At 29.7% G+C, this 12,926-nt stretch overlaps 1 protein-coding gene across 1 annotated transcript in view; it reads right to left on the minus strand.

Annotated features, from left to right (window-relative positions):
* Positions 1-628: 628 nt before the first annotated feature.
* The window catches only part of LOC113404247 (putative fatty acyl-CoA reductase CG5065), a 30,137-nt gene continuing 17,839 nt past the window's right edge, over positions 629-12,926 (minus strand). Inside the window, exons 2-8 of the mRNA XM_026645107.2 lie at positions 3,950-4,149; positions 3,478-3,786; positions 2,830-3,025; positions 2,459-2,657; positions 2,114-2,353; positions 1,463-1,720; positions 629-1,008 (exon numbers count right to left, since the gene is read on the minus strand). Coding sequence (XP_026500892.2) covers positions 846-1,008; positions 1,463-1,720; positions 2,114-2,353; positions 2,459-2,657; positions 2,830-3,025; positions 3,478-3,786; positions 3,950-4,147 — 1,563 coding nt within the window. The 5' untranslated portion in view covers positions 4,148-4,149 and the 3' untranslated portion in view covers positions 629-845. The remainder of the gene's footprint in view (positions 1,009-1,462; positions 1,721-2,113; positions 2,354-2,458; positions 2,658-2,829; positions 3,026-3,477; positions 3,787-3,949; positions 4,150-12,926) is intronic.

Genomic DNA, 12,926 nt, shown 5'->3' on the forward strand with positions numbered 1-12,926 from the left:
AATAAATGTTTAAATTATTTATAAATTTAACAACATGCACCCATCCTCATAAATAAAAAAGTTATAAGAATACAAACTTAAAAATATAAAATATCAGATAATTAAAAAAACAAGTAGACATGTATTATTTGGTAAAGCTAACATTGTATGCAAATTTGCGAATGCCTATCTGTTTTGAGGTAGATTTTTATAAAAAAATAATATTGATTTAAATTATTTTGCTATGCAATACAATGAGAAAAAAATTATGGAAGAAAGTAATGTGAAAATTAATTACAATATAATGTTAAAGACGGCAGAATAATAAATATTTTTGCACAGAGTACATAACCACTACATATTTGGCTGTATATGTGTAGTCTTTTTCCTAATACTTTCTTTCGTAAAATAACGTTATTTGACAGATGTTTTTGATGTATATTTTGGTTTCCCTTTCCATACAATAGATACATTGTAAAATTAATGATTATAAATAACATTTATAAAATTTTTGGTCATTTCGTATCTCAAGCATATTTATTATTTAAAAATATAGTTTTATATACGTAAATATTTTTAATAATAATTTAAGCACCATTTCACCCGTAATAATCTAATAATCTAAATTCAGTTTCCATTTTCAAAACTTGCGGAGTTTCGTCTTTATATCAATATTACTGTCGTGAACCATTACTGTATCGATTTTTTATAAAAAGTTCTGTCACCGTTTTGATACAAGACAAAATCCTTATGCCTTACAAACTTTGTATATAATCCAAGTAAATATTCTTATACATTATATTTAGATTATTTAAAATTATTTCCTGACACCCTTGACTGATAGTCATTACATGAAAATAAAATATTCAAATGTCTTCATCGAACACAACTCGTCCTAGTATCGGCAGAAATTTCACAAAGGAGCCTCCGTAGCTAAAGGCAGTTTTTATTGGATTGAACCACCATGCCAGGAAGGATAAAATCATCAACCAAAAGAAAATCTTCACTATCCAATCCAAGACGTATAAACTGTTAAAGGGAAATACAAAAGTTAAAAAGTAAAAAAAAAAAAAAACTCCAGACAATAAGAAAATTGTTGAATTATTCAGTATTTGAAATTTGAATGATATTTGTTGATAATTTAGAAAATTATTGGTTAGTTCACTCAATTAACTATACTGAAATCTTTAATTACGTAAACTTTGAATAATTTATTATTTCCTGTTGATCATCGTTAAACATATTTGCTCGCAGAGAGAGTTCTCGTTATATTTCGCGGACCACGACCTGTCCTCTCTTACCAAAATTTGTGCACGTATTGTTCTCCGTGAAGAGGGTCGTGCTATATCGCGTTAGAGCCCTTCTCCAAAACCGTCAATGCTTCGAGCATTCTTGGTTAGAAAGTGTTAATGACGTGCTTGCGAACAGCTTTGGTCACGTTATATATTTTAAATAATTTCTAAAAAAATATATTTATACTTACAAGTTATGGTATCTTCTGTTTATGTGAATTTTACTAGGATCTTCTTTCAGACAGTAAATTCGACCTCCCTCCACACATAACCTCAAGTATTTATCACGATCAGAGTTAGTTAGATCTGTATTGAATGTAACCTTATCTTCGTCGTTGAGTTTTGTTTGAATACTATCGTAGTTAGGACATGGGAAATTCCAAGGTCTCATTGTAAAATATTGTAATACATCGAGACCTTGATTAATTCGGTTCTGAACTCGTATCATACTGAAAATTTAAAATGATTATAAAATAACAATTATTTAATAATAAAAATAAAATAGTTATTTTTAATTGATAAACTTGTAGACTATAGAGTAAGATGTTATATCCCTAATGCAAATTGCATTGGATCGCTTTTTTATAATATATATAAAATAATTATCTTCTTTTATTTTGTCAATATCGTCGATCCGAATCTTTTTGATATTATATGACGTATTCAATTAGACATGGTGCTCATAATTATTCATCTCAGACTTGAAAGTATGAGATGAAAGTAGTAGTTCATAGTGAAAGAAAATTAAAAGTTCTTTGGATTATACATAAAAAAATCCCTCAAGAGGAGGGGAGTTTGCCTAGTAGAGGTGTTTACATAATAATTATATAAATTGTTCTTACAAACGCTTTTGTCCCAGCAAAATGAAAATAAAATCGATGAAATACGCAGGTATTATGTGATAGAAAATCCTTCTGTATTCATGTAGTACACGATTGGTCGTTATATCACCATTGGGATACCAAAGTGGCAAAGCAAGTGGGTTTTTACGAGCGTAATCTTTCCCTACTTGGAGAACTTCACCCCAAGTCGTCGGTTTCTGGTGGCCAACATTTACGTTGTATATTGGAATCATTTCGGGCCTGAAACGTGTTGGTTTAAAATATATAACTTTGTAAAGACATAAAGTGATGATATAGTATACAGATAAGAGAAGTTGCTCATTATTATATTATAGAACTATTCACTTTTTTGTCTTCGATCCTTCAATCATCCCTATGGCAATGACTGCGTTGATAGCCGTGTCTACAGGAACTACTTGTGCTATCAGAGTTCCATCGCATAGCATGCTGCGAATGACACCTTTACCCGCTCCAAGCATGAGCCCCACTGGACCGTTTAGACTGTCAACCCAACCTGGTACGGGTTCATTAAGCGAGGGACAAACTGTAAAGAAATATATGTAAAATGTACTAAAAATGGGATCAAATATTTGTAAACTACCGTTTAAGATATTTGTAAATTTTCCCATTATCAATTCGTATTTTTATTTATTATAATTTTTTTTTTTAACTTTTATTTATGACTATGACTATAACTTTTTTTTTTATAAACTTACCTATACTAGGCCGTACTATAACAGTAGGAAGATTATTAAATGCGTCTTCTATTACACTTTCAGCTAATCTTTTTGAATAAGTGTAGCAGTTGGGATGAGGACCGAGTAGAGAAGGAGTGAGAAGATTAACTTGCTTATCGTCCAACCATTCGATTAAATGCATGATTTCCGATGGCTTCACTGGGGGGGCGTGCATCTAAAATATTTTTAGCTTATTATTAATAATAACCGGTTTCAATAATTAAATATTAAATAATTTTATTAAATTAGGAACAACCAGGTCTGATCCGAGGGACGTAATGTATTGAGCATTATATCTACGTATTTCTTTTGCACTGTTGTTTCTAGTGACAGACTTGTTGTCACAAAAAAAGGAATTAGTATTTAAGTACATATTTCAATATAAAACAGGCGAATAGTACTACTTAATAGTAAGTGTCACCACTACCCTCTATGCTCATATGGTTAATGTTTCGTTGCCAATGGGAACTTAAATGTTGATGTCTCTCGTGCCAGTAATGGCAAACTAGCACATTTAATTAAAGCAACAAAAAATATTAAATACAAAATTACCATGTTTCAACTTTTGTTGACTATAAAACGGTCGTATCTATTATTTGTTACGGATAAATTTAAGCAAAAACATACCTTTTCTTCCAAAACGGCGTAGTCGGGATAGCAGAACGCTGTTGATAAATGAACAAAAACTAACAAATTTTTGAAATTCTTCGCTACATTGAGCGCTCTCTGTGTCCCACATGTATTCATGTCCACGTTATCTTTGAGCGGCGCTTCCAGCCTTAAGGTAGCAGCAAAATGGAAGACCACAGATATCTCATCTGATAAATTTTCCAATTCTCTTTCCGATAATCCGAAATTATCAAACAAGACATCTCCTTGAAGAGGCTTTATTTTTTTTAAAGCTGATGGTTTCTCGTTTCTCAGACGATCGAATAACTGTAACGTTATATATAAAAGTATTTCAAATATTCTGTTTTAGAATTCGTATGAAGGATTTAAAGAAAGAATGATTGTCTTTTAGAACTGAAGTAGTTTTTTTTAATTTGAATTTAATCTAAATCCAACCTTTGAATTTAGATTATTACGTTTAATTGCTTACCGGCAAGCGTTGCATGTCTTCGTATCTTTGTTGGATGGACTTTTCCTTTTTAGGTCTCATTAGTACGTTAATATTTCCTATATCCGGTATACTGTATAGAAGTTTTTCCAAAAGAACTTTACCCATAAAACCAGTGCCGCCTGTTACTAGAATATTTTTCCCTCTGTAGAAATCCTTTATCGATAAATTGGTTGCCATTTCTGAAACAATTCGTAATATGTAATTTCATTTAGATAATGAGAATGATAATTTCGATTTAATAACTTATTTACGAAAATCAAAATCAAATTTGGGTCCAAGTTTTATTCTGTGATGTTCGAGCGAAAAATACAAACATAATATAATATTGCAATGTCACGTGGTGAGATGTATATAATTTAATTAATTGAATACTTTAATGTTATTAGTCTCTGAGCTTGTACATTCAGAATATTGCGTACGAAGTTATTACAAAAATCTTGCACAGAGGCTATTAAGGATAGATTACAGTAATGCAATTTCAAACTCACTCCGTCTCATAGGGAAAAATTACTAACAACGCAAGCAAGTAAGTACATAATTGTGATAAACCTATTGATTAAATGATTAGAAAATTGAAATAATTATTAAATAAATACAAGAAATTTTGTGCTGTGAATGTCAAAAAAATATTTACAGGAAACATTTTTATAGCACATAATTAAACCTAGAAAGATCTCTGGATTTAAATTTAGATTGTATTCTAGAGAAGAACTGACAAGAATTACTATATTATACTTTTTCAAAACTAAAATTACATCATCAACACAATATATAATTAAATATATATATTTTTATTATCTATATTATATTGTCTGGCCTATACCTTATATTTTACTTAAATGTATAATATAACTTGTATGTATTTATGATATCTATAAAACATGAGCTTTAGTTACCTATTTTGTAAGTATAAAGTTTGTGAGAGATATTATATAGACGATAGTTATATTGATATTTAAGTTTATATTTACTTCTCACGTTTGAGCAATGATTGTGATGATGTCGGATACAATCAAATAATATAATTGACCCGAGATGGCCCAGTGGTTAGATTGCGTTTATCTTTACCGGTGTTTGTTAAATGTTCATTTGCTTAATTTTTGTTTAGGTATAATCTATTTCATGGTGAACGAAAACATCGCGAGGAAACTTACATGTGTCTAATTTTAATGAAATACCTACACGTGTATCCACCAAACCGTATTGGAGAAGCGTGGTTTAACAAGTTCCAAACCTACTACTACTCCTCAAGAGGGAGAGGAGGCCTTAGCTAAGCAGTGGGATACTAACTAACTATTACTTTAACTTCACTATCGTGAATATGTACGTAATATTTTTGTAAATATAGTGTAAGAAAACTGTTAATATTCCTTCTTCATCCAAGACTGTAGACTTTCAATTTTTGGGTGAAATAGGTTTTGTTATGTAGGTACTAATTACTATCCCAAAGTAATCTACCGTAAGATATATTACAATACTTTGAAACAAACCAAAATACATTTTTTTTGTGGAACTGATAAAAAAGATCCCATAGTGCTTGCTATCTATGTCGGGTTTTTTTTTGTTTAAATTTTATTTACTACGCATGTTTTTTTCTTGATTATATAAATAAGGACTTGAAGTTTTGAAACTAAATGGTTTCCTAAAAATAATAAACAGCAATTGTTATTTATAGATATTAAGAACGGTAAACACGTTTTGTTCTTTTGGATTTTTAAATTTAATGATTTGTTTTGACCCCATTTGAAACAACTACAAATACGTCTTTATAAAAAGCATTATTCATTCATCTTTAAAAAATATAAAAATATCGTGAGCAAAAATACAATATTTTAAAAAGCTTTAACTTATAAAGTAAGATCGGATCAGTACATTGTAAAAAGAGTACCTAAACTATTTAAAATTTATCATCGTAGAACAACCACTTTTGTACATATCCAGGGGCTTGTTTAAAAGAAAGTTTTCATTTAAAAGTGGTAAAACAGCGTACTTCGGTCCACTTCTATATCGACTACTAAAACATCTATGCATTTATCGATGTCCTTCTGACCGTCTCCGATCATGGCGAACATTCTCATCCTTAATGACATTAGATGATATAAAATATAGGTAAAAAATATATTTTACTAATTAATACGCCTTTGCGTTTATTGTGGCAATAAAACGGCTTTTTCTTCTACATGTGTTAAGTACTAGTAGTACAACTACACCACCTCCTTACATCTAGCTCAAAATTTACTTCCAGAAATTAGTTTCTGAGTGATTACTATTTATACTAAAGTAGTTGTCGCCCGCGGCTTCGATTACGTTTAAGGGGATGGTCGTTAAGTATTAAGCATAAACAGTTCAAACTTACTTCAAGCCAAATTCATAACATTCGGTTCAGTGAAAGAAAAGTTTGGCCGTGATAGAGCAACAGACAGACAGACGGACATAGTTACATCCGCATGTGTAATATTATTATAGAAGTTATGCATTCGTTTAAAATACATATTAATCATGTTTTTATGATACATAGAAACGATTAAATTAAAAAAAACGTGTATGTGTTTTAATTAATAGTCTTACATTACAATTATTTTTTAAAAATATTGAAACGAAAAATATCAGTGCTTTAATTTATGGAAGTAAAATTATATTATGTCGTTTGGCTGCCCATAAGACACGTTTTAAACTTTAGTGAAGTGGCATCAACTTTAAGTTAAAAGTGAGTGGATGCGAGTTCATGCTAAAAATGGTACAAAAACTCAATTACGGTGTAATACATTTCTAGATGCATACCAGTTTCAACTGGTTTACATTCGTTCTATGGTAATACATGTGACACTCGCTTCTACGGATCCCACGACACATGTTTTAAAATAGTTCGAGGTGACTGAAATGATTTATGTTTTCTATTGATTTCGTTTTTATTCTTTACCAAATCAATCTTTATTCGTGCGCATGAAATAATGAAATTTCAATCAACTTTCATTATTAGAAAACAACAAACACAATCACAGAATTGAACACTTGATAATACTATACACAAAATTGTTTTATAGACATTATAGTTAATTTGTTTATTATAATTTAAATTGGCTCATGTTTGCATATATTGTATATATAAATGCCGATTATATAAACGTTAAAAATGCGGCTTAAATAGTTATTTGAATATTACATAGGTGTAAATAAAAAGAACAAAATATATATATATGTATCACTGAGCTGTGTTATATAAATAAAGGTACTCTTTATCACTCGTATGTTTGTATGTTGGTTTAGAAGCATTTTTTACTGAGTATGTTTTCACGTGTAAATTAAATATCATATGTGTAGAACAAATATAACATAGCCGTTACAAGTTTATTTCATAATAAATGAAGGGCACACTAATAGCACAGACTACTCAAAATAATAATAAAAAAACCGTCGAATGATTTGGCGATATTTTGGTTACCTTTCACTATGAAGTAGTTTCATCGGAAACGGGGCCATGCGCTTGTTTGTCCTCTTAAATCAGGGCGCCAATTATTTTAACAAATTGTCGCTTACTCGCAATAGAATCGAAATGTTATCGTTGCCGTTCAGCTTTTTTCCTATTCAACTAACGCAACGATCCAGTTGTCGTTCGGTCGAAGTTGGATCGAAATAAAATCGGAATCGTATCCTAACATATGTAAATAAGTAGATTTGGCCCTATGTTACGATTAAGCTGTTTATTTTTGGTGAGGAATAGTCGATGTTGGATCGGCAGGGCCGGACCGTGTGTTTAGGGGGCCCTGGGCTTATACTACATAGGGGCCCCACTTAAGACATACCAGAACTAAACGTAGACTTGAATAAAATTAATTGAATGGGTTTGATTAATTGATCTGCTTAATTTAATAGAATGATGGATTCTTTCGCATTATCGTCTATTTTTGATTATGACTTGACTTGACTTAGCTGGTGCCCCTTGAATCCACGGAGCCCTGGGCTAAAACCCAAAAAGCCATACGGTAGTGGCCCTGTGGATCAGAATAGAATCGGTAACGTAACGTATAATAAATGTTATAAGCTAGTAGAGCGTAGTCCGCAGAGCGCTGACTAAAACTTGTGTTACCTAAAAAAAATCGTAAAATATTTAAACGAAGACAAAAAATGTATCACCTTCGATGGAAAGGTTTCTTTCTTCTAAGAAATAATGCATTTAATTATATTTTTTTTGTATATATTTACTTTAAGCAACTCTACTTGATTTTTTTCTACATTTTAATTTTAAAATTAATTATTTTTAGAATGTATTCACGCTAGTGTACCACAAAATACAACGTAGAAAAAAAGCTTTCTCTTTCTTAGGCCTGGGTTTAAAAAAAGATAGCAACACTGTTAGTCTTAGCAAAAGAATTCGTTTTGCGTAATGCTGCCGAACAACATAGCAAGTTTTCGTCTTTTTTTGGAAGACTTGATTCTGACATCTAAATTATTACTTGTGATTATATTATGTCTAAGTTTCGTGAATTACATACTTTTTTAAGAAAAGTATTGTAAACTCGTAGCTATGATTATTAGAAATTCCAAAAAAAAAATTATTCGGTTTGTTTTATTTAGAAAATGAAAAAATATAATATTCATTAGCATACATAGATTATAAATTATTATTCAAATTTCCCGTTAAAGAAAGATTTTGAACTTATATTATTATACTTCGGTCATGTTGAATTTCCGTCTAATCGCTTATGACACCAGGAGAATAGAGAGTTAATTATACTCTTTATTGTTTATTCGGTTTTCTGATATAATTTAATAAGAATTTTAAATCATGTTTTACTCGATATGCAGTTAGAAATACATATTCGAGAATCAATTTTCCCGCCATGACGAGTATCTGTCAATGTTTATGTTACGAGAATAAAAATATAATTATTCTTTTCTCTAATGTTTAATAGACAAAGTGACTATTGATATTCGTCTGTAATATACATATAATAATAATACATTCTAATTGAGTCTTAAAAAATTGACAACTTCCCTCCAGGATTAGTTAATAAGACATCATCGATAAATCACCTTTATTAAAAAAAATTACATACAAATCTATGTACAAATCAAATCTACCATGACTTTTTAGTTCTTATACAACAGATCGAATTTCAAATAAATAATACCCGCTTAATGGTATTCGGATTGCCTAGCGTTTACGACTACGACTTTCACAGTCGTAGTCTTCCCGATCAAAGAGTCGGGTGATGGGTCGTTGTTGTCACGCTCACTTCTAACACTAACTTTTCATATAATTCGAGAGTAAGATCGCCACGTTGGTAATGCTATAAAAGAGTCATATTTAGATACATATTTTTTAAATACATACTTTTATAATTAATAAAAATATAATTACTAATATATATTTATTTTTTACAGAATACAAAAATTCGAAAACAATAACACGGAAGCTATTTATATACACGTATGGACTTTGTATTATCATTGTTATTTTTATTTATAATATTTCAAAATGTTAGATGAATAATTGCTTAATACAGAAAAAAAAATTACGTTCTCGTCATAAACACTTTAATAATAATTATATTAATTGTGGCCATCATTGTAAGGGTAATTGCTTTAATTGATTTGTAGTGTAAAATGTTACGTAACTAATTCATATAAAATACAAATATCCACACCCTATTCTAATGGAAGTAGGAAAAAAGAAAAACAAACCTTAGATTTACGTATTCCATTCGATTTGCTAATAAGTCAGCAATATAGTGCACTACTAAGAGTTTATGATTAATATATCTGTATTTATAATACAACACTATTACAATTAACTACTTATATCCACTTTAATTTTACTTCCAAAATTCCGATAATAGTTTAGGCGAGGTTCAAAACGCCATTTTTTCGTAAATCCATAGTGAATATCAGAGATAAATCAAGCTCTCAACTAATGACATCGCGTCAATTTGCTGTCAAATGATGGCTTTTTCCTGTTATGGAAAGTCATGGGTCAACGTCTCGTCCCGCACTGCTTTATTAGGCTACAATGAGAATCGCTACGATTATATAAAAAAATGTTAAAAATATTTCAAGTCTGCAAAAAAATCCGAAGGCTACCTACCTCCTTAGTAAAATGCTATGATATACAGTTTAGAAAAAAAAAATAAGGAAACTACAGAGGTAATTTGCATACATATTTATTTCTATTACTTCTAATGTTTTTAATGTTTTTGTAACGATTAAAATGACATCAAAAAAATATATGTTAACCTTAATGACATATGTATATTTTAAAAAAAATTTTCTGGTAATAATTATCGAGAATAAAGAATTAACGTCATTGAACTTTTGCTATTTAACATATATCAAAGCCTTGACGTAAAATTTGCTTAATTTTATTCTAATTACATTTAATGTACACATTTAATGTACCGTCTGTATTAGACTCAGTAACGATTTTTTTTAAATTTATTTAATTTATTTGTCACATTTGGCTTTGGTATTCAGTATTAAGATACGGATTTATTTGTGTCTATATTGATTTTATACGTGTCCAGTCTACCAAAATATTAGCTGGGGAAATAGAACGTTTAGTTCAGCGGTGTAATAGCAGATTCTGAGTTTTAAATAGAGATTGCGGCCAACCGCGTAATTTTGTCTTTTTAGAATACGAGAAGTTGCAGCAGTGAGTACCTATGTAGTTTTGTTTTGCCTCGAACCACTCACGATGGATTGAGTTTAATGCACCTTGAAATGTTTCGTAAGCACTTGACTACGTGATGACTTGCAAAGTTTGCGCTGCTAAAAGGCGTTTAAATTCAATATATAAATTTCTCAGCGAAGTCCAGCAAATAACTTATTTACAAAAGCCGAATCAGTATATTAATTCAGGGAATACCTAAAGACTATCATTAGATATCTATTCAATACCTAGCTTTATTACGCCGGTGAATTTGTTTCATTAGATTAAATTTGATAAAAGAAAAAAAAATAATACAAAAAGAAACTAAATACTTAATGAACAAAGTCCACTTGTATAAATAATATAATTTTTTTAACTTATATTTCGTTTAATTAGGCAAGTGTTACAACACGCTGCACGTACACCATTTTACTTGAAAATATTTCAAAAACCGAATGAACTATGAACCATCATTACCTATTCCTAAAAAATGTAAATTTAGTATAAAAGATAAATTTATGATAGTGTTTCATAAAGTGTACTATTAGGTACTGAATGAAGATACATATGTGAACTTAGCAACTGATCTAACTAAATCTGTCTTTTTTTTAAGTTTTTTTTTTTTATGTGGAGTTAGTTAAACAATTCAACTATATAATATTCGATAAATACTGTAAAATTTGGAGTTAAATTTTTATACTGAGTTATAATCATGATAGTTTTCATCGGTGGACAATATTGTTTTCGTAAACATTCGATATTTTTCCAGTTTTATCAGTTCATGATCGACTGGTATGTAATGAACTCTAGGACTATAAAATATAAAGGCTTTCCCGGATATATCGAACATCTGGCAACACTAGTCGACAAGTAGAATAGAAGATGGAAGTATCTATGAAGGAAAAGTTTGTACATACATCGATAAAATCACTATGAACAATCTTGCAAACACTTCATGTCGTGAATAAATTAAATTAGATATGCTAAAATGTTTATATATTATCTTTAAAAAGTTATAGCGACTGTTAATGGCCATACTAAAATATCATAAAACAACGTAAATAAACATTTAGTCTGAAATAAAATAGCTATTTGCAACGCTAACTTGATTTTATTGTGTTTGTGCTAAAGTGCATCAAATGAAAAATAATTAGATATTCATGAATATTCATTAGCGTATAACCATAATGATATATATTTAATAATTATGATTAATAATTATATTTAATATATAATATATTAGTGGTAAATTTTGTTTGATATTTGCAGGGACTTTAAAAAAATTGTGCGCTGTAAAGGCAAATGTGAGGCTGGGAAATTCGATATATTCTATTTTGACGCATGCATACATTATCATGGAATATTTAAATGTAGTGTTACCGTGTTACAGTTTGAAGGGTTAATGATTCAGAATATAACAGACTCAATTTGTACAATATCCTAGATTTCAGTCGGATGAAAACCCGCTATATTCATGCTCGCAAGCTTTAAACATTGTTATTTTTGTGAAAGTTCATTACTATTTAAAATAAATCGCTCTGAAATTTATTTAAGTATAAATATTTTTATTAAAATTCTTCGGTTTTTTATTTTTCTAAGTTACGTTATAAGATTAACTCGATTTTAATCGTCGGACTTTGCTTACTCACGGATCTTCGGTAGACGACTTTGTCAATGCCATGATTGTACAGAGATTAACTCCATTTGTTTTAGCTCACACGCCCTTCGCTATGAAAACGATGTAATAAAATGTTCATATATTTCTTTATACTATTATTTGTAAAGGGTCGAATTTTGTCCTTAGCCATTATTGTAAGTTTCAGGAAAACATTTGTGAATTTGTATTCAATCATATTTTTGTGCAACTAAAATTTATTTTTGTTGATGACGTCATAGCTCTTCAATAACCACTAAAGAAAAAATAAAAATAAAAAAGCGGTTGTCATATTGAGAATTATTTGTCAATCGAATCATTAATATATCATCCAAATTATGATGGGATATCAACTGTGGAAATTGGTGGTTTACAGCAAAGAGGTCAAGCCGACTACAAACTATCTTTTAATCTACACTGATTAACAATCCGTAATGATTTCGCTTAAATACGATAATTATAATAACAAGATAAGATAAATATGGTCTGATGTAGTATTGAATATTACATACATAAATAAAAATGCTCAACTTTTATAATAGATAATAAATATCGATAAAATTGCTATTATATCAGTATCTTTTCGGCTGCAGTTGCAAACAGAGATATTCGAGAAAGAAACATAAACAGATTGCTCTTGTAACTTCACGTTAAAG

Source organism: Vanessa tameamea, chromosome Z, assembly GCF_037043105.1.
Source record: "Vanessa tameamea isolate UH-Manoa-2023 chromosome Z, ilVanTame1 primary haplotype, whole genome shotgun sequence".
NCBI lineage: Eukaryota > Metazoa > Arthropoda > Insecta > Lepidoptera > Nymphalidae > Vanessa > Vanessa tameamea.